A 23,476-nucleotide genomic window follows, 5' to 3' on the forward strand; every position below is an offset into this window, starting at 1 on the left:
ACTTTCTATGGTTTACCCCAGACGCTTCACATGCCCTGGTTCAAACCATTGACAGCACATCGACCCCTATATAGCACATCGTTCCAATTCACTCTATTCCTTGCACGCCTTTCACCCTTCTGCATGTTCACACCCCGATCACTCAAAATCTTTTCCACTCCATCTTTCCACCTCCAATTTGGTCTCCCACTTCTCCTCTTTCCCTCCACCTCTGACACATATATCCTCTTTGTCAATCTTTCCTCACTCATTCTCTCCATGTGACCAAACCATTTCAAAACACCCTCTTCTGCTCGCTCAACCACACTCTTTTTATTACCACACATCTCTCTTACCCTTTCATTACTTTCTCGATCAAACCACCTCACACCATATATTGTCCTCAAACATCTCATTTCCTGCACATCCACCCTTCTCCGCACAACTCTAACTATAGCCCACGCCTCGCCACCATATAACATTGTTGGAACCACTATTCCTTCAAACATACCCATTTTTGCTTTCCAAGATAACGTTCTCGCCTTCCACACATTCTTCAATGGTCGCAGAACTTTTGCCCCCTCCCCAACCCTGTGACTCACTTCCACTTACATGGCTCCATCCGCTGCCAAATCCACTCCCAGATATGTAAAACACTTCAGTTCCTCCAGTTTTTCTCCATTCAAACTTACCTCCCAATTGACTTGTCCCTCAACCCTACTGTATCTAATAACCTTGCTCTTATTCACATTTACTCTCAAGTTTCTTCTTTCACCACTTTACCAAACTCAGTCACCAGCTTCTGCAGTTTCTCACATGAATCAGCCACCAGCGCTGTATCATCAGCTAACAACAACTGACTCACTTTCCAAGTGCTGTCATCCACAACAGACTGCATACTTGCCCCTCTCTCCAAAACTCTTGCATTCACCTCCTAACAACCCTATCCATAAACAAATTAAACCATGGAGACATCACGCACCCCTGCCGCAAACCGATATTCACTGAGAACCAATCACTTTCCTCTCTTCCTACTTGTACGCATGTCTTACATCCTCGATAAAAACTTTTCACTGCTTCTAACAACTTGCCTCCCACACCATATACTCTTAATACCTTCCACAAAGCATCTCTATCAACTCTTATCATATGCCTTCTCCAGATCTATAAATGCTACATACAAATCCATTTGTTTTTCTAAGTATTTCTCACATACATTCTTCAAAGCAAACACCTGATGCACACAATCTCTACCACTTCTGAAACCCCAATCTGATCCTCTGTACATGCTTTCTCCCTCTCAATCAATACCCTCCCATATAATTTCCCAGGAATATTCAACATTCTTTTACCTCTGTAATTTGAGCACTCACCTTTATCCCCTTTGCCTTTGTACAGTGGCACTATGCATGCATTCTGCCAACCCTCAGGCACTTCATCATGAATCATACATACATTAAATATCCTTACCAACTAGTCAACAACACAGTCACCCCCTTTTTTAACAAATTCCACTGCAATACCATCCAAACCTGCCACCTTGCTGGCTTTCATCTCCGCAAAGCTTTCACTACCTCTTCTCTGTTTACCAAATCATTCTCCATAACCCTCTCACTTTGTACACCACCTTGACCAAAACACCCTATATCTGCCACTCAGTCATCTAACACTTTCAACAAACCTTCAAAATACTCACTCCATCTCCTCACATCACCACTACTTGTTATTACCTCCCCATTAGCCCCCTTAACTGATGTTCCCATTTGTTCTCATGTCTTATGCACTTTATTTACCTCCTTCCTAAACATCTTTTTATTCTCCTAGAATATAATGATACTCTCTACCCCAACTCTCATTTGTCTGTGTGTGTGTGTGTGTGTGTGTGTGTGTGTGTGTATACATGTGTATGTATGTGTGCATGTATGGGCTTTTATGTATATATATGTGCATATGAGTAGATGGGCTGTTCTGTGTCTGTTTCCTGGTGCTACCTCGTTTATGCAGGAAACGGCGATCAAGTATAATAATGATAAATATCCAAGTCCAGGTCCCACAGACCTTTCCATGGTTTACCCCAGACGTTTTACATGCCTTGGTTCAGTCCATTGACAGCAGGTCGACCCCAGTATACCAAATGGTTCCAGTGCACTCTATTCCTTGTATGCATCTCACCTTCCTGTATGTTCTGGCCCCAATTACTCAAAATCTTTTTCACTCTGTCCTTCCTTCTCCTTCTTTTAGAAAAGCAAAACTGGACGGAAGGATTCCCCTGCTCCCACCCCTTTTAGTCGCCTTGTACAACATGCAGGGAATATGTGGGAAGTAAGTTGCATGCGAACAGAAAATGGAGGTGTAGCGTTAGTCCTTAATAGGACAAAGTGCAAATGTGCAAATTGGAATTGTACAAGGGGAAGTGGCAAGAGGTCAAGAGGAAGGTGCAGAAGATGAAAATGAGGACAATTATATGTTGGGGTGTGTGAGTATATCTGGAAACTTCAGGGAGAGGGAACTTCAGGGAGAAGAGATGGTGAAAGCCTTGCATGAGATGAAATTTGGCAAGGCAGTTTGAGTTGTGGGTATTGCAGTTCAGTTTCTTAAGAGAGGGAATTATTCTTGTTGATTAGCCAGGAATTTTCACATATGTATGGATCATCGTGAGGTGCCTGAGGATAGGCAGAATGCATATGTAATATGATTGTATAAAGGCAAGGGAGACAAAGGTGAGTGTTTCGAACGACAGAGGTATAAGTTTGTTGAATGTTCCTGGTAAGTTGTGTGGGAGAGTGGTGAGTGAGTGAGAGCATGAACAGAGCATCAGACTGGGGAGGAACAGTTTGATTTAAGTAGTGGTAGAGAATGTGTGGATCAGGTGTTTGCTTTGAAGAATATGTGTGAGAAATACGTTGAAAAAAAGAAGGGTTTGTATGAGGCATTTATGGATCTCGAGAAAGCATATGATAGGGTTGATAGAGATGCTTTGTGGAAGGTCTTATGAAAATAATGTGGATGGAGAGCTACTCGAAGCAGTGAAAATTTTCTGTCAAAAGTGTAAGATGTATGTATGAGTAGGAAGGTAGGAGGGTGAATTGTACTAGGTGAAGGTTAGTCTGTGGAAGGGGTGGGTGATGGCATCTTAGCCATTTAATTTGTTTATGGACAGGATGGTGAGGGAGGTAAATGCAAGGGTCTTGGTGTGAGGGGTGAATATGCAGTCTTAAGGGGTGAGGGGATCTAGGAAGTGAGTCAGCTGTTGTTTGCTGATTACACAGCACTGTTGGCAGACTTGAGTGGCAAACTGTGGTAGAGAATAAATGTGAATAAAAACAATGTGATTAAGTTTGGCAAGATAGAGGGACAGTTTGATTGGGGTGTGAGTTTGAATAGAGAAAATTTGGAAGAAGTGATGTTTTAAATACTTAGGAGCAGACATAGCAGGGAAAGGAACCTTGGAAGCAGAAGTATCATAGGGTGTGTGAGGGGACAAAGGTTTTGGGAGCATTGAGGAAAGTGTCTTTTAGAGAGATCGTTATTTGCCGTGATGAAAATGGGTATGTTTGGAGTTATAGTGGTCCCAAAGATATTGTATGGATGTAATGCTTTTGGTATAAATGAGGATGTGCAGATGAGAATATTTGCATTGGAAATGAAATGTTTGAGGACTTTTGATTAAGAAATGAAGGGTTAAGAGAGAAGTGTGGTGATAAAAAGAGTGAAGTTGAAAGAGCTGAAGAGGATGTACTGAAATGGTTTGGACATATGGACAAAATGAGTGAGGAGAGGTTGACAAAGAGGGTATAAGTGTCAAAAGTGGAAGAACAAGAAGAGAGGGGAAGCCAGTTTGAAGATGGAAGGATAGAGTGAAAAAGATTTTTAGTGATTGAGGCTTAAACATGTAGGAAGATAAAAGGCTTGCATGGGAAAGAGCGAATTGGAACAGTATAGTATACAGGGGTCTATGTGCTGTCAGTGGACTGAACCAGGGCATGCAAAGCAGCTGGGGGAAACCATGGAAAAGTCTGTGGGGCCTGTTTGTGGATAGGGAGCTGTAGTGCTGGTGCATTGCACATTACAGTTAGAGAATGGATGCAAGTGAATGTGGCCTTTTTTTTTCCTCTGTCGCTGACACTACCTTGCAAATGTAAGGAATTACAATCAGTATGAAAAAGAATTGTGTTGTGTTCCATGGTATTCTCATTGCTTTAATCTGTTTCTTAATAGTTGAGAAGCTTTTATACAGTTGTTTCATAACCAAACTATGATTATATGTCTTTCTTTTATTGTGTTTGTTATATACTTCCACTTCTTTCAACCTTTCATGGTAATGCATATGTTTCATCCCCTCTGTTTAGCTTGTCAAGTGCTTTTGCATTTTTTCTTAATTTGCTTTTGAATGTATTGTTCCTTGGATTACCATATGATAGAGAAGTATTAAATTCTGCTCCTATTGTACTGTATACTTTAACGTTCTTATGAATAGTTTTCTGGTTCTTGTAGTTCATGTTCTCAGTTTCACATCACTCATTAATTGGCTCAGTAGTGCTATCTTCTCTATATTTCTCTATTCTTGCTTCTTATTTATGATAACACCAAAATCCCGTATGTTTCTCTCTTTAATGCTTTTTGTGTTTGGCCTTTGTATGGTGTTATTGATGTTTTCTTGCTCTTTCCATAACTTAATTGGTAAAATTTATCTTTTAGATTCCAGCTGGTTCACTTCTACTTTTTTGTATACTGTGTCAGTCTTTTTACGTCTCCTTTTGATCAACTTCTAATCCAATCATAAATCTTACTTTGGTTTTGTTAGCAAAACTCTCCACTATATTTACTTACTTTTAATTCTTTGTCAGTGTGTGATGTCATTATCGTAAAGATCACAGAGGCTGACATAATCAAACATGGTTCTGTTTGCTACTGCTTTGAACTTTTTGCTAACTGAAAACTCTAATCCATATCCCAATCTTACCTTAATGTTTCATTTAGCTACTTAATCTAGTAGAATACTGTGGTTTGCTTTTTCAAATGCCTTTGCAGAATCAAGAAAAAGTGTCCTTTCTCTTTCCATGCATGAGACTTAATTTTGTCAGTGTATTAAGCTGATAATTGGGTTTGTGTAATTTTTTCTACTGTAGGTGTGTGTTGGCCTTTGTTTATGTCATTGATCTGAATCAGATGTTCTAATATGATCTTTTATCACTCTTTCAAAGACTTGTACTACATGTGAAGTAATGCTAACTAGCCTGTAATGAATAGTTATTAGCTAGGATTCTTCTTTATGTATTGGTTTATGAATGTTTACAGTCTAGCTTTTGTCCAGATTTTACCTCATCAGCAGCATCATTTATTTATGTATTGTTATTTTTGTCTTTTTGAGGAAAATGGCTGGTCTTGAAGCTGAATTTTCTCTGAGCTGATTGCTCACAAAGAGTATATCTGATATCTTATTATCTATGAGTGCATAGATGAATGAAGGTTATGAAACTAAAGAATGTGAAGAAATGATTAAGGGACAACATAGTCCTCCTGATCCTGACCTATGTAGCCAGAACATGGACATGAATGAGGTACAGAGGTCAAGAATCCAGACTATGAAAATGAGCTATTTGAAAGGAGCATGTGGTATGACTAGATGGAATGATGAAAGAAATGAGGAGGTGTATGAGTGATGTGGTATCACAAGCAATGCAAAGGGAATGATTCGTGGATTGGTAGTCTGGGTGAAATGTAATACTTTGAGGCATTTTAGGCATGTAAAAGGAAGGGAGTTTACAAGAAAGGGAGTTTACAAGGGGAATGTATGATAGTATGATTATAGGGGTTGATGTGAGAGGAAGACTGCTTGTGACATGAGGAAATATAATGAAGGAGGAGAGAAATGGTGTATGTAAGGGAAGCATGTAAAGACAGGGGTAAATGGGGACTCTTTTGCTGTGGCCACCCTTATGATGTGAGTTCCCAGTGGGAACAGGCATCAGAGATATGAATAAATAGATAGTTTTATGTGTCTGTTCTTTTATTTTGGTCCCTATTTATGTTTTATACAACTCTTCATTGATTTTCTGTTTTCTTCCATGGGGTTTCATTATTTCCTCATCTGCGTTTTTTTATCTTCTTATCAAGTTCTTTTATTCATGCCTTTTTTATTGCTAACCTATTCTTCTTTTTTGATGCTCTCGTATTCATCCATTGTTTTCTCTCTCTGGTATCATTTGTTTTGTACTGTCATATTTCTTTCTTTTTCCTTGGTCTTACCCCAGTGATTGTCTTATTTTGTTATAGCATATTTCTTTGTTTGTTATTGTCCTTGAAGATCTCATTCCAATTGTTTAAAATTCTTTCAGTGATTAGTTTCCAGTTTAATTTGTGATGGTGAAAATTGTCAGTCAATCTTTTGTTGCTTTCAGTTGCTGTATCCCATTTAGTCATTTATTTCCACACCATATGCTGTAATGATTTTTGTGATAAGGTGATCTGATGGTTTTGTATCATTAGCTTCTTTATCTGAAAATGGTATTGTGTCATTTGCAGAAATAAGATATGCCTCATTGTTTCCTTTTGAAGGTCTGTCATATCTACTGATTCAAAATTATTTAATTGAAACAATATACCTATCTCTATTTATTTATTTATTATACTTTGTCGCTGTCTCCCGCGTTAGCGAGGTAGCGCAAGGAAACAGACGAAAGAAATGGCTGAACCCACCCACATACGCATGTATATACATACATATCCACACACAGCACATATACATACCTAAACGTCTCAATGTATACTTATATATACGCACACAGACATATACATATATACACATGTACATAATTCATACTGTCTGCCCTTATTCATTCCTGTCGCCACCCCACCACACATGAAATGACAACCCCCTCCCCCCGCATGTGCGTGAGGTATCACTAGGAAAGGACAACAAAGGCCACATTCTTTCACACTCAGTCTCTAGCTGTCATGTATGATTTTTATCTCTATTATTCATATTTTATTATACTTAAACACGATCTCCTTCGTTAGCGAGGTAGCACAAGAAAACAAGTGAGGAACGGCCCAATCCACCCACATACACATGTATAGACATAAACACCTACACACGCACATGTACATACACATACATTTCAAAGTATACATACATATACATACACAGACATATATCTATATACACATGTACATATCCATACTTGTTGCCTTCATCCATTCCCATCGCCACCCCACCACACACGAATATTCAGTACTTTCTCTAGCTACTTGCTAAAATCATAGGTAAAGTTATCAGACTGATTAATCATTGAATGTGGTGTCTCCAGTCCTTTTGATATTTCTTCAACTTTTGTTAATATTTCTTTAAAGTTATCTTTCTTAATTTTTGTTGGTCTGTAAAATGCTAGAATTATTGTATTTATGGTTGGGATGCTCATTACAATTGGTTCTTGTACTTTGTGGCACATCTTCGTTGACTGCTTTCCATCTAGCTTCGTATGGACTCTGTTGTTAGCATAGTCTGGCCAATTACTGTTCTTATTCTATCTTGGTCCTTAGTTGATTAGTCCTATATTTTTCATATTCTTGCCAGTGCTAGTTCATGCTTGAGAGAGGAAAAATAAGATAGTGTACCTACCTGCTTGCAAGTATCTGTAATGAAATTGTGCCATTAGGTAGGGCTTGTGTGTTGTTTCTTTTTTTCCATGCTTATCCTGCGCATGTTTCTCATTATGGTTGGTTAGTTAAGTTAACTAGTCTTAACACCTCTCTTGATGGGTGTTAATATATTTTTGTTTGATGTCCATATTGTATGTTTCAAAGTATTACTGCAGATTTAGTTATTCTATATCTTCATTGTTGGGATGCTTTTAGGCCAAGTATATATGGTGTGGGAGGCAAGTTGTTAGAAGCAGTGAAAAGTTTTTATCGAGGATGTAAGGCATGTGTACGTGTAGGAAGAGAGGAAAGTGAATGGTTCTCAGTGAATGTAGGTTTGCGGCAGGGGTGTGTGATGTCTCCATGGTTGTTTAATTTGTTTATGGATGGGGTTGTTAGGGAGGTGAATGCAAGAGTTTTGGAAAGAGGGGCAAGTATGAAGTCTGTTGTGGATGAGGGAGCTTGGGAAGTGAGTCAGTTGTTGTTTGCTGATGATGCAGCGCTGGTGGCTGATTCATGTGAGAAACTGCAGAAGCTGGTGACTGAGTTTGGTAAAGTGTGTGAAAGAAGAAAGTTAAGAGTAAATGTGAATAAGAGCAAGGTTATTAGGTACAGTAGGGTTGAGGGTCAAGTCAATTGGGAGGTAAGTTTGAATGGAGAAAAACTGGAGGAAGTAAAGTGTTTTAGATATCTGGGAGTGGATCTGGCAGCAGATGGAACCATGGAAGCGAAAGTGAATCATAGGGTGGGGGAGGGGGCGAAAATCCTGGGAGCCTTGAAGAATGTGTGGAAGTCGAGAACATTATCTCGGAAAGCAAAAATGGGCATGTTTGAAGGAATAGTGGTTTCAACAATGTTGTATGGTTGCGAGGTGTGGGCTATGAATAGAGTTGTGCGCAGGAGGGTGGATGTGCTGGAAATGAGATGTTTGAGGACAATGTGTGGTGTGAGGTGGTTTGATTGAGTAAGTAATGTAAGGGTAAGAGAGATGTGTGGAAGTGAAAAGAGCGTGGTTGAGAGAGCAGATGAGGGTGTTTTGAAATGGTTTGGTCACATGGAGAGAATGAGTGAGGAAAGATTAACCAAGAGGATATATGTGTCGGAGGTGGAGGGAACGAGGAGAAGTGGGAGACCAAATTGGAGGTGGAAAGATGGAGTGAAAAAGATTTTGTGGGCCTGAACATGCAGGAGGGTGAAAGGAGGTCAAGGAATAGAGTGAATTGGATCGATGTGGTATACCGGGGTTGACGTGCTGTCAGTGGATTGAATCAGGGCATGTGAAGCGTCTGGGGTAAACCATGGAAAGTTGTGTGGGGCCTGGATGTGGAAAGGGAGCTGTGGTTTCGGGCATTATTGCATGACAGCTAGAGACTGAGTGTGAACGAATGGGGCCTTTGTTGTCTTTTCCTAGTGCTACCTCGCACACATGAGGGGGGAGGGGGATGGTATTCCATGTGTGGCGAGGTGGCAATGAGAATGAATAAAGGCAGACAGTGTGAATTGTGTGCATGGGTATATATGTATGTGTCTGTGTGTGTATATATATGTGTACATTGAGATGTATAGGTATGTATATTTGTGTGTGTGGATGTGTATGTATATACATTGTGTATGGGGGTGGGTTGGGCCATTTCTTTCGTCTGTTTCCTTGTGCTACCTCTCAAACGCGGGAGACCGACAAAGCAAAATAAAAAAAAAAATAAAATACTGTTCTTGAAATTCTCCTCTTGTTGCCATGCTTAAATAGGTAGGCATCTCTCTATTCTTCTTTTGAGGCTGTAGAGTTAAAGTTTTTTTCAGGTTTCATGACAACTCTAATGCTCTATTGCCTCAATTCTACTCATGAAATGTTTATGACTTCTATTTAGCTTTATCTCACACATGTTTGGTTAGTGAACATACTATGCAGCAACATTCTGTTGCACTTCAGATTTACTTATTCAACATTTTCAATATCAACTTTATGTTTTTTGTGGTGAAAGTTCTCATTATCATGTGACTCATTACATTCCCCATAGTGCTATCATATCCCTGTGCTTTTTGGAATCAAATTTCTTGTTAATGATTACAAGATTGTTGACATTTGCTTCACTCTCCATATTTCTTTTCATCCTTTGTGTGTTGCTATCAGTATATATAGATAGTCATTCCATTACTTATTTGTCAAATCTTTATTCATTAGATTCCCTAAGGATCTCTCCTACCCATATTTTTTATTTAAAAAAAAAAAAAAAAAAATTCCCTAAGGATCTCTCCTACCCACATGAATATTAAATCCTTTTGCATACTTTTTTCTTTTTGTTGCATTATTATTTTACTCATCATTTTCACCAGCAAGATATTTGGCTACATTGAATTTTACTTTTTTGTAAGTGGTTGATAACAGTATTACAAATAATATTGAAGCTGACACTCTTCCATTGACACCCCCAAGAACACCTCTTCCTCTTTGGACATGCTTCCATGTGCAACTGCATGGAATATCCTGTTAGAAACACTGATTCATCTCCCTAGCTTATCTTAATTATTATGTTACTTTCTATAATAAAACTCTACAGTTTACTTTGTGCGATGCTTTAGTAAAATCAAGAGAGGAGACGTAGACAGCATTGTAGGAAAGAGAATAGGGTGTAAGTTTAGAGGTGAGTTGTAAGGTAACTGCTCTTGACTGAAGGCTGTTATGAACAAAAGTGGAAGAAGAGCCCCACCTCCACAAAGGTATGAGCAGCACAGGTATGGATCAACTCTCTGCACAGCTTAAGAAACTAGGTCTGAAGTGAAGTACATATGAAATATGAACAGAATCCCCTTTTTTTTCAGGCTATTTCACTGAGTTTTCTTGAAAGATTAGAGGTTAGATGATGCAAATTATATTGACAGAGTTGAGTGGAAGAGTGAATGGATTTCTGAAGGAAAAACAAAGTCAAGAAGGATTTTTGAATGAGAAATTGGAAGAAATTGGATTTCAGAACCACCAATTTTTTATTAGATTATGGCTGTCATGTAGGTCTGAATCTGAGTTAGACAAAACATCTGGGGAAGACTGGTGATTAAAGGATGCAGAAGAATGAGTGTAGTCCACAGCATAGGAATGAATTAGTTTAAAATTTATGTTACCAGACAGCCTGCATGAGGTTACACCGTCAATGAAAAATCACCTTTGGCGAGGTTGTATCACTGGGAGTGCAGTCTTTTTGAATAAGTCCTGGGTAACACCAAGGCTTTCTTGAAAAGAGGTACTGAGATGATTATAAAGAGATGAATAAAAAGTTCAAAGATCACTGGTAGAGAAAATGAAGGTAATAATGAGGACTGCTAGAGAACATTGCTACTGGTAAGGTAGTAAGGCAGATTTGATCCATTAATGATAATGTCATCTGATGAGTGGGAAATAGAATTGGAGAAAAGTTTATAGAGCAAGGTGAGAAGGCCAGAGGATGGGTGCTTAGAAATCAAAGTATTCATTCCTGACCAAATCAGATATTTCAAAATACCATGGACCATAATAAACATATACTTCAAATTTCTCAACCCTTTCACTGCAGTGTACCTTGGAGTAATCCTACCCCCCTGGATGGAGCATTTTAAAACATTCAAAACACAAAATTGATTGCAGTATTTTGACTAGTGGCATAAACAGAGTGTTCACTCCAGAACAACAAAAGATATATGTAATACTCAGTAGGTTAAGAAATAACATTTGCTGAGTATTGTCAGAATTACTTTTATGCAGGTTGGCTGGTAAGTGACTTGGATTATGCATGTATGCACGGCTTTCTGGTCAGAGTGTTCAGTGTACTGTACCTGTGTTTCATTGTTACTGGTACCCCTTCATACTGCCTTTCTTGTTCTGAAAAATCATATTCAGCAGAAAGCTCACTCAAGTCATTTGAATCAATTTGTGTCATTAATATATAATCAGGGTTATCTTGCAATGCCACAGGAGGGGAACTGTCATACTATGCACTCTGACAAATTGATAAGCACAAACTACCAGAGATGCTGAATATACAGACACATATTGTTGCAGTCTACATAAGTGATGATGGAACTTGTAACAGCTTATTTGGTATTTGGTGCCCTGAGTGTTGGTACAGGGGCTTCAAAATTCATTGACCATTTACAGATAATTTGCATTGATATGAAAGTTTTTTCAACTGTATCTAGAACCATCCATAAAGAAAGGGTTAAAAGAGGATGACTATAGGAAAAAAAGATTCTCCATTGTATCTAGCCTAAAGAAAATCATTTATCAGGATTTTGAGATTTGATATGCTTTAGAAAGTGAAAATTTAGAAGACATTCAAGAACTTGATAAGATAGAGGTGAACGCAATGTGATCATGGAGGAACATCATTCTTTTTGCTATGATTTTTTGAAAATAATGGTCATAGGTTACCAGAAAAGATATTCTTATTTAGAGATCAGTTTCACAAGCATTATTTTCATTTGTATGGCAGTCCTCAGGATCTCTACATGATCAGTCACTGTAGACAAGGAGCTGCTTTCAGGATGCATTTTTTTTTATTGCACTGATGAAAGGATATCCATTATAGACCAGTGCATCAGTTATCGTAAGCTGCTGATGGGATGTCTGATCACTATCTCGTTGAGGTGAGGGTGAAGGTTTGTAGAGGTTTTTTGGGAAGAGAGGGAACAGTATATCAGTGAGAGGAGAATGGTAAAGGTAAGTGAGCTTGGAAAAGAGACCTGTGAGGAATTATCAGGAGAGGTGGAGTGGAGAATGACAAAAGCCGAGAGTAAATGAAGCAAGTGGAGTGAAAGAGGAATGGAAGGTATTTAGGGAAGCAGTGCTGGCATGTATGAGAGATGCATGTGGCATGCAAAAGGTAGGAGATGGGCAGATTAGAAAGGGTAAGGAATGGTAGGATGAAGAAGTAAAGTTGCTAGTGAAAGAGAAAAGAGAGGGATTTGGGTGGTACAATCAGGGAAGGAGTGCACATGATTGGTGGATGTATGAGAGAAAGTGGCTGGAGGTCAGAGGAAAGGTGCAGGGTTTGAAAAAAAGAGGAAAATGAGAGTTGGGATGAGCAAGTATCATTTAACTTTAGAGAGAATAGAATATTTTGAAAGGAGGTTAATAATGTGCAAAATACAAAAGAATATATAGGAGCATTGATGAAGGGGGCAAAGGGGAAGTGTTAACAGGTGCAAATAGGAGCATTGATAAAGGGGGTAAAAGGGAAATGGAAACAGGTATTGATGAAGTGTGGAGGAGCTGGAGTGAGTGTTTTGAATGACTGTTGAGTGTTTTTGATGATAAGATGGCATATGTAGAGTATTTTGGTCGGGATGGTTTGCAAAGTGTGACTCATGGAAAGTAGTTTGGTGAAGAGAGAAGAGGTGGTGAAAGCCTTATGTAAGATGAAAGCTGGCAAGGCGGCTGGAGTGAATGGCATTGCAGCTGAATTTATAAAGAAGGGGGTGATTGAGTTGTTGATTTGTTTTTTAGGATTTTCATTACATGGCAAAATGCCTGAGGATTAGTGGAATGCATATATAGTGCTTGTTAAAGGCAAGGGGGATAAAGGTGTGTTCAAACTACGGAGGTATGAGTTTATTGAGTATACAAGGTAAGTTGTATGGGAGGTTAGTGACTGAGAGAATGAAGGCTTGTACAGAGCATAAGACTGGGGAGAGGCAGTGTGGTTTCAGAAGTGGTAGAGGATGTGTGAGTAAGCATACACTTTGAAGAATGTGTGTAAGAAATAGTTAGAGAAACAGATGGATTTATGTATGACATTCATGAATCTGCAGAAAGCATATAAGAGGGTTGATAGAGATTCCTTATGGAAGGAATTATGAACATATGGTGTAGGAGGAAAACTGCTAAAAGTAGTGAGAAAATTTTCTCAAGGATGTAAGGTGTGTACAAGTAGGAAGAAAGGATAGTAAATAGTTTCAAGCGAAGTTTGGTCTGCTAGAGGTGTGTTTTATGTCACCGTGGTTGTTTAGATTGGATATGGATGGGTTAGTGAGTGAGGTAAATGTGAGGGGTCTTGGAAAGAGGAGTGAGTATGTAGGTTGCAGGAGATGAGAGGGCCTAGAAAATGTTGTTACTGATGATACAGCACTGGTAGTAGATTTGAGTGAAAAACTGCAGCTGGTGACTGAGTTTGGAAGTGTGTAAGAGGAAATTGAGAGTGAATATGAATAGAATCAATGTTACAAGGTTTAGCAGGGCTGAGGGACAGGTTAGTTGGGGTGTGAGTTTGGAGAAAAATTTGAGGAAGTGAAGTTTTTTAGATACCTGGGAGTGGATATGGCAGTGAATGTAACCACAGAAGCAGAAGTGATTCTTAGGGTGGGTGACGGAGTGAAAGTTCTGGGAGCACTCAAGAAATTGTGGAAAGAGAGATCGTTATCTGGGTGGGTAAAATTGAGTATGTTTGAAGATATAGTATTCCCAACAATATTATATGCATGCAAGGCAAGGGTTATAGATAAGGCTGTATGGAGGAAGGTGGATGTGTTAGAAATGAAATGTTTAAGGACATTATGTGGTTTGAGGTGGTTTGATTAAGTAATGAAAGGGCAAGAGAGAGGTGTGGTAATAAAAGAGTGTGGTTGAGAGCTAAAGAGGGTGTAGTGAAATGGTTTGGATATATTGAGAGAATGAGAAAGGATATATGTTCCAGACGTGGAGGAAAGGAGAACAGGGAGACCAAACTGGAGATGGAAGGATGTCATGAAACAGATTTTGTGACCAGGGCGTGGTATACAGGGGTACACATGCTGTCAGTGGACTGAACCAGGGTATGTGGAGCATCTGGGGTACACCACAGAAAGCTTTTGCCTGTGGGGCCTGAATGACAGCTACAGAATGTATGAGAGCAGATGCAACCTTTTTTTATCCTGTTCCCGGCTGTACCTCACTAATGAGGGAAATGTTGATCAAGTATGTAAAAAAAATAAGATATTAAAAGCAGTTTATTTGTGTGTATGTGTGTGTGTACTAAGATTGTTTAATGTTGTATCATTGTATTAAGAGCTGTTTATGAAATTTTACAAAACCTCATTTATATTTACTGAAAGATCAAATTGTGAAACTTTTTAGCACTTAAACTTGTAGAATATCTGAAAATACCTATTTGTTTGTAATTGATTTTAGAGTTGTAATACCAAATAAAGAGAATACAGCTGTTTCATATGCCACTGTTTAAATGATCTTTTGCACAAATTTTTTTCATATAAACTGACTTGCAAAAAGGCTTATTATACACCCTGTGGTATACTGAAATTGTCATGAAAAGGAAAAGAAGTAAAGCAGGATTTAAATAGGTATCTTCATTTGATACAATATGTATTTTTACTTCTGTTTATTGTAATATAGGCTGTGTATAAGGGTTTTAGATATACACTTTATCTTGTTATTACTTCTGTCAGCTGGTGATTCTGTTTCATGCTTGCTATCATTCATTTTTTAGCCTGAAGTATTCTCTCAGTTATTTTCGGATATGGTGTATTTCTGACTTTCTTCCTCCAGACGACACAATAGAGACGACAGCTATGGAGGCACCAGAGAGTGCAGTGATGGATGCTGCTCACAATGGTACTCACTGTGCCATCATGAAGACAGCTCAGTCATTTAAGAGCTCACCTTATGAGCAGACACCCCCTTCCTCAGCACATCCACTCGCCCCTCAAAATTCTCTATCAAAAGCACGAGAGCAGCAACAGTGGATCTGGGTGGTTTAGACTTGCTCGGGCTGACAGTGTTAAGTAAGTCTTAACCCAGTCTTGCAGGCCTTAGTTCTGAAATTACCCCTAAAGGGAAATCTTAAACTCTTTAGATTTGCTAAGACTGACAGCAGCCATACAGAGCACTGAAGCACATAATTAGCCACATATACAGAAAAGAATTGAGATAAGTTTAAATGCATGGCTATCCTCATATTGGTCTTGAGAATTACCCTAATATGGGGTTTCAGAATTCTGGCTCTACGCGTAATGTGGCCTGAGATGTGGGTTTCATGGAATACTCAAGTTTTAAGTGATATTATATGTTACTATCATAGATATTTTTGAGGTTGATAAGCAGTATTCTGTCAGTTGTTTAAAGATAAACTTCAATAGTTTCTGGGTTTTTTTTTTGATATCTTATTTTGTTTTAAGATTTTCATTAAGAATGGATAGTTTTTCTAGAATGCATCAAATGAAAATCTTGGATATTGAAAACATTATTTGATTTGTTATTGTGGTCAAGATATTGCAGAAGTTTAGAAAAAATCTCAGTATAAGGTTGCATATAAATGTGTACAAATGTGTGCTTGCAAAATAATAAATAAAATGATATATATATGATCGCCATTTCCTGCATAAGTGAGGTAGCACCAGGAAACATACTAAGAAAGAGACATCCACTCAGAAGTACAGAGAGGCATATATATATATATATATATATATATATGGTGTGGGAGGCAAGTTGTTAGAAGCAGTGAAAAGTTTTTATCGAGGATGTAAGGCATGTGTACGTGTAGGAAGAGAGGAAAGTGATTGGTTCTCAGTGAATGTAGGTTTGTGGCAGGGGTGTGTGATGTCTCCATGGTTGTTTAATTTGTTTATGGATGGGGTTGTTAGGGAGGTGAATGCAAGAGTTTTGGAAAGAGGGGCAAGTATGAAGTCTGTTGGGGATGAGAGAGCTTGGGAAGTGAGTCAGTTGTTGTTCGCTGATGATACAGCGCTGGTGGCTGATTCTTGTGAGAAACTGCAGAAGCTGGTGACTGAGTTTGGTAAAGTGTGTGAAAGAAGAAAGTTAAGAGTAAATGTGAATAAGAGCAAGGTTATTAGGTACAGTAGGGTTGAGGGTCAAGTCAATTGGGAGGTGAGTTTGAATGGAGAAAAACTGGAGGAAGTGAAGTGTTTTAGATATCTGGGAGTGGATCTGGCAGCGGATGGAACCATGGATGCGGAGGTGGATCATAGGGTGGGGGAGGGGGCGAAAATTCTGGGAGCCTTGAAGAATGTGTGGAAGTCGAGAACATTATCTCGGAAAGCAAAAATGGGTATGTTTGAAGGAATAGTGGTTCCAACAATGTTGTATGGTTGCGAGGCGTGGACTATGGATAGAGTTGTGCGCAGGAGGATGGATGTGCTGGAAATGAGATGTTTGAGGACAATGTGTGGTGTGAGGTGGTTTGATCGAGTAAGTAACGTAAGGGTAAGAGAGATGTGTGGAAATAAAAAGAGCGTGGTTGAGAGAGCAGAAGAGGGTGTTTTGAAATGGTTTGGGCACATGGAGAGAATGAGTGAGGAAAGATTGACCAAGAGGATATATGTGTCGGAGGTGGAGGGAACGAGGAGAAGAGGGAGACCAAATTGGAGGTGGAAAGATGGAGTGAAAAAGATTTTGTGTGATCGGGGCCTGCACATGCAGGAGGGTGAAAGGAGGGCAAGGAATAGAGTGAATTGGAGCGATGTGGTATACTGGGGTTGACGTGCTGTCAGTGGATTGAATCGGGGCATGTGAAGCGTCTGGGGTAAACCATGGAAAGCTGTGTAGGTATGTATATTTTGCGTGTGTGGACGTATGTATATACATGTGTATGGGGGTGGGTTGGGCCATTTCTTTTTGTCTTTTTCCTTGCGCTACCTCGCAAACGCGGGAGACAGCGACAAAGCAAAAAAAAAAATTTTTTTTTTTTTTTTTTTTTTTTATACTTTGTCGCTGTCTCCCGCGTTTGCGAGGTAGCGCAAGGAAACAGACGAAAAAAATATATATATATATATATATATATATATATATATATATATATATATATATATATATATATATATATATATATATATTTTGCTTTGTCGCTGTCTCCCGTGACATGTATATATAATATATATATATATATATATATATATATATATAAGGGCAGACAGTGTGAATTGTGTGCATGGGTATATATGTATGTGTCTGTGTGTGTATATATATGTGTACATTGAGATGTATAGGTATGTATATTTGCGTGTGTGGACGTGTGTGTATATACATGTGTGTGGGGATGGGTTGGGCCATTTCTTTCGTCTGTTTCCTTGTACTACCTCGCAAACGCGGGAGCCAGCGACAAAGCAAAATAAAATATATAAATAATATATATATTTATATATTTTATTTGCTTTGTCGCTGTCTCCCACGCCTGCAAGGTAGCGCAAGGAAACAGACAAAAGAAATGGCCCAACCCACCCCCACACACATGCACACACACACTTCCACACATGCAAACATACACACCCACACATCCCAATGTACACACATATATACACACACAGACACACACATATACATACATGCACACAATTCACACTGTCTGCCCCTACTCACCCCCATCGTCACCCCGCCACACACGGAATAACATCCCCCTCCCCTCTCATGTGCGCGAGGCAGCGCCAGGAAAAGACAACAAAGGCCCCATTCGCTCACACTCAGTCTCCAGCTGTCATGCAATAATGCCCAAAACCACAGCTCCCTTTCCATATCCAGGCCCCACAGAACTTTCCATGGTTTACCCCAGACACTTCACATGCCCTGATTCAATCCATTGACAGCACGTCGACCCCGGTATACCACATCAATCCAATTCACTCTATTCCTTGCCCGCCTTTCACCCTCCTGCATGTTCAGGCCCCGATCACTCAAAATCTTTTTCACTCCATCTTTCCACCTCCAATTTGGTCTCCCACTTCTCCTCATTCCCTCCACCTCCGACACATATATCCTCTTGGTCAATCTTTCCTCACTCATTCTCTCCATGTGCCCAAACCATTTCAAAACACCCTCTTCTGCTCTCTCAACCACGCTCTTTTTATTTCCACACATCTCTCTTACCCTATTATTACTTACTCGATCAAACCACCTCACACCACATATTGTCCTTAAACATCTCATTTCCAGCACATCCAACCTCCTGCGCACAACTCTATCCATAGCCCACGCCTCGCAACTATACAACATTGTTGGAACCACTATTCCTTCAAACATACCCATTTTTGCTTTCCGAGATAATGTTCTCGACTTCCACACATTCTTCAAGGCTCCCAGGATTTTCGCCCCCTCCCTCACCCTATGATTTACTTCTTCCATGGTTCCATCCACTGCCAGATCCACTCCCAGATATCTAAAACACTTTACTTCCTCCAGTTTTTCTCCATTCAAACTTACCTCCCAATTGACTTGACCCTCAACCCTATTGTACCTAATAACCTTGCTCTTATTCACATTTACTCTTAACTTTCTTCTTTCACACACTTTACCAAACTCAGTCACCAGCTTCTGCAGTTTCTCACATGAATCAGCCACCAGCACTGTATCATCAGCGAACAAGAACTGACTCACTTCCCAAGCTCTCTCATCCCCAACAGACTGCATACTTGCCCCTCTTTCCAAAACTCTTGCATTCACCTCCCTAACAACCCCATCCATAAACAAATTAAACAACCATGGAGACATCACACACCCCTGCTGCAAACCTACATTCACTGAGAACCAATCACTTTCCTCTCTTCCTAAACGTACACATGCCTTACATCCACGATAAAAACTTTTCACTGCTTCTAACAACTTGCCTCCCACACCATATATTCTTAGTACCTTCCACAGAGCATCTCTGTCAATTCTATTATATGCCTTCTCCAGATCCATAAATGCTACATACAAATCCATTTGCTCTTCTAAGTATTTCTCACATACATTCTTCAAAGCAAACACCTGATCCACACATCCTCTACCACTACCTCTACCACTATACACATATCATATATATATAAATGAATATTATATATACGTATATTTATTTATAATATGTAATTGCTGTCTCCCGCGATAGGGAGGTAGCGCAAGGACACAGACTAAAGAATGGCCCAACCCACCCACATACACGTTATTATTATTATTATTATTTTGCTTTGTCGCTGTGTCCCGCGTTAGCGAGGTAGCGCAAGGAAACAGACAAAAGAATGGCCCAACCCACCCACATACACATGTATATACATACACGTCCACACACTCAAATGTACATACCTATACATCTCAGTGTATACATATATATACACACAAAGACATATACATATATACACATGTGCATAATTCATACTGTCTGCCTTTATTCATATATACACATGTACATAATTCATACTGTCTGCCTTTATTCATTCCCATCGCCACCTCGCCACACATGGAATAACAACCCCCTCTCCCCTCATGTCTGCGAGGTAGCACTAGGAAAAGACAACAAAGGCCCCATTCGTTCACACTCAGTCTCTATCTGTCATGTAATAATGCACTGAAACCACAGATCCCTTTCCACATCCAGGCCCCACAGAACTTTCCATGGTTTACCCCAGATGCTTCACCTGCCCTGGTTCAATCCATTGACAGCACGTCGACCCCGGTATACCACATCGTTCCAATTCACTCTATTCCTTGCACGCCTTTCACCCTCCTGCATGTTCAGGCCCCTATCTTTCAAAATCTTTTTCACTCCCATCTTTCCACCTCCAATTTGGTCTCCCACTTCTCGTTCCCTCCACCTCTGACACGTATATCCTCTTGGTCAATCTTTCCTCACTTATTCTCTCCATGTGACCAGACCATTTCAAAACACCTTCGTCTGCTCTCTCTACCACACTCTTTTTATTACCACACATCTCTTTTACCCTATTATTACTTACTCGATCAAACCACCTCACACCACATATTGTCCTTAAACATTTCATTTCCAACACATCCACCCTCCTCCACACAAACCTATCTGTTGCCCATGCCTCACAACCTTTTAACGTTGTTGGAACCACTAATCCTTCAAACATACCCACATTTACTCTCTGAGATTATGTTCTCGCCTTCCACATATTCTTCAACGCTCCGAGAACTGTTGCCCCCTCCCCACCCTGTGACTCACTTCTGCTTCCATAGTTCCATCTTCTGCCAAATCCACTCCCAGATATCTAAAACACTTTACTTCCCCCATTATTTCTCCATTCAAACATATACATACATATACATATACATACATATACATACACATACATAAACATATATACATATATATGTATTCATACTTGCCTTCATCCATTCTTGTCACTACCCCACCACACAGGAAATAACATCGTTGCACCCTAGGTATGGAGAGAAAGAATACTTCCCACTTATTCCATTCCCTGTGTCATAGGTGACTAAAAGGGACAGGACGGCTGGAAATCCTCTCCTCCTATTTTACTTTTCCAAAAGAAGGAACAGGAAACGGAGCTAAGTGAGGATTTTTCTTTCAAAGGCTCAGACATTATTTTTGCTACCTTTCAAATGTGGAAAATGGCAGATATGTATGAAAGTTAGTTATATATATACATATATATATATATATATATATATATATATATATATATATATATATATATATATATATATATATATATATATATGCATATATATATGGATTATGGTGAAGTGCCTGAGGATTGGCGGAATGATGCATAGTACTATTGTACAAAGGCAAAGGGGATAAAGGTGAGTGTTCAAACTACAGAGGCATAAGTTTGTTGAGTATTCCTGGGTAGTTGTATGGGAGGGTATTGATTGAGAGGGTGAAGGCATGTACAGAGCATCAGATTGGGAAGGAGCATTGTGGTTTCCGAAGTGGTAGAGGATGTGTGGATCAGGTGTGAGAAATACTTAGAAAAACAGATGGAGTTGTATGGAGCATTTATTGTTAGAGATGCTTTGTGGAAGGTCTTAAGAGTATATAGTGTGGGAGGTAAGATGCTGGAAGCAATGAAAAGTTTTTACCAAGGATGTAAGGCATGTGCACAAGTAGGGAGAGAGGAGAGTCGGTCTGTGGCAGGGGTGTGTGAATTCCCCATGATTGTTTAATTTGTTTATGGATGGGGTGGTTAGGGAGGTAAATGCAAGAGTTTTGGAGAGGGGAGAGTATGCAGTCTGTTGGGGATGAGGGAGCCTGGGAAGTGAGTCAGTTGTTGTTTGCCATTGATACAGCACTGATGGCTGATTCAAGTGAGGAACTGCAGAAGTTGGTGAGTGAGTTTGGAAAAGTGTGTGAAAGGAGAATGTTGAGAGTAAATGTGAATAAGAGCAAGGTTATTAGGCTTAGTAGGGTTGAGGGACAAGTTAATTGGGATGTATTTTTGAATGGAGAAAAATTGAGGAAGTGAATTGTTTTAGATATCTGGGAGTGGACTTAGGAGCAAGTGGAACCATGAAAGTGGAAGTGAATTACAGGGTGGAGGAGGGATCGAAGTTTCTGGGAGCGATGAAGAAAGTGTGGAAGGAGAGAAGCGCAAAAATGGGTATGTTTGAAAGAATAATAGTTCCAGCAATATTATATGGTTGTGAGGCTTGGGCTATACATGAGGTTGTACAGAGGAGGGTGGATGTGTTGGAAATGAAATGTTTGAAGACAATATGTGGTGTGAGTTGGGTTGATCGAGTAAGTATTGAAAGGGTAAGAGAGATGTGTGGAAATAAAAAGAGTGTAGTTGAGAGAACAGAAGAGGGTGTGTTGTAATGGTTTGGACATATGGAGAGAGTGAGTTAGGAAAGATGTACAAAGAGGATATATGTGTCAGAGGTGGAGGGAACAAGGAGAAGCGGAAGACCAAATTGGAGATGGAAAGATGGTGTGAAAAGATTTTGAGCGGTTGGGGCCTGAACATACTGGAGGGTAAGAGGTATGCAAGGAATAGAGTGAATTGGAACGATGTGTTATACTGGGGTCGAGATGCTGTCCATGGACTGAACCATGGAAAGGCCTGTGGGACCTAGGTGTGGATAGTGTGCTGTGGTTTCAGTGCATTACACATGACTGTTAGAGACTGAGTGTGAAAAAACGTGGCCTTTTTGTCTGTATTCCTGGCATTACCTCATTGAAGCTGGGGATAGTGATGCTGTTTTTCTGTAGGGCGGGGTAGTGACAGGAATGGATGAAGGCAAGCAAGTATGAATATGTACATTTGTATGTATGTAATGTCTACGTATGTGTATGTATATGTGCATATGTGGGCGTTTATGTATATATATATGTATATGAGTGGATGGGTCATTCTGTATCTGTTTCCTGGCACTACTGTTCTGATGCAGGAAACAGCAATTATGTATAATGAATATGGCCCAACCCACCCCCATACACATGCCTTGATTTAATCCACTGACAGCACGTCAACCCCGGTATACCACATCGCTCCAATTCACTCTATTCCTTGCCCTCCTTTCACGCTCCTGCATGTTCAGGCCCCGATCACTCAAAATCTTTTTCACTCCATCTTTCCACCTCCAATTTGGTCTTCCACTTCTCCTCGTTCCCTCCACCTCCGACACATATATCCTCTTGGTCAATCATTCCTCACTCATTCTCTCCATGTGCCCAAACCATTTCAAAACACCCTCTTCTGCTCTCTCAACCACGCTCTTTTTATTTCCACACATCTCTCTTACCCTTACGTTACTTACTCGATCAAACAACCTCACACCACACATTGTCCTCAAACATCTCATTTCCAGCACATCCATCCTCCTGCGCACAACTCTATCCATAGCCCACGCCTCGCAACCATACAACATTGTTGGAACCACTATTCCTTCAAACATACCCATTTTTGCTTTCCGAGATAATGTTCTCGACTTCCACACATTCTTCAAGGCTCCCAGAATTTTCGCCCCCTCCCCCACCCTATGATCCACTTTCGCTTCCATGGTTCCATCCGCTGCCAGATCCACTCCCAGATATCTAAAACACTTTACTTCCTCCAGTTTTTCTCCATTCAAACTTGCCTCCCAATTGACTTGACCCTCAACCCTACTGTACCTAATAACCTTGCTCTTATTCACATTTACTCT

The 23,476-nt window shown here is 39.8% G+C and overlaps 1 protein-coding gene across 11 annotated transcripts in view; it reads left to right on the forward strand.

The window, feature by feature from the left end:
* The window catches only part of LOC139745674 (uncharacterized), a 365,941-nt gene that overhangs the window by 253,234 nt on the left and 89,231 nt on the right, over positions 1-23,476 (forward strand). For 2 of the 11 annotated variants that reach the window (XM_071656133.1, XM_071656124.1), the window contains exon 6: positions 15,128-15,363. The exons of the other annotated variants lie outside the window; for them this stretch is intronic. In XM_071656133.1, the coding sequence (XP_071512234.1) occupies positions 15,128-15,339 (212 nt within the window). In that variant the 3' untranslated portion in view covers positions 15,340-15,363. The remainder of the gene's footprint in view (positions 1-15,127; positions 15,364-23,476) is intronic. 11 annotated transcript variants of the gene reach the window in all.

Source organism: Panulirus ornatus, chromosome 4 (assembly GCF_036320965.1).
Source record: "Panulirus ornatus isolate Po-2019 chromosome 4, ASM3632096v1, whole genome shotgun sequence".
Taxonomy (NCBI): domain Eukaryota; kingdom Metazoa; phylum Arthropoda; class Malacostraca; order Decapoda; family Palinuridae; genus Panulirus; species Panulirus ornatus.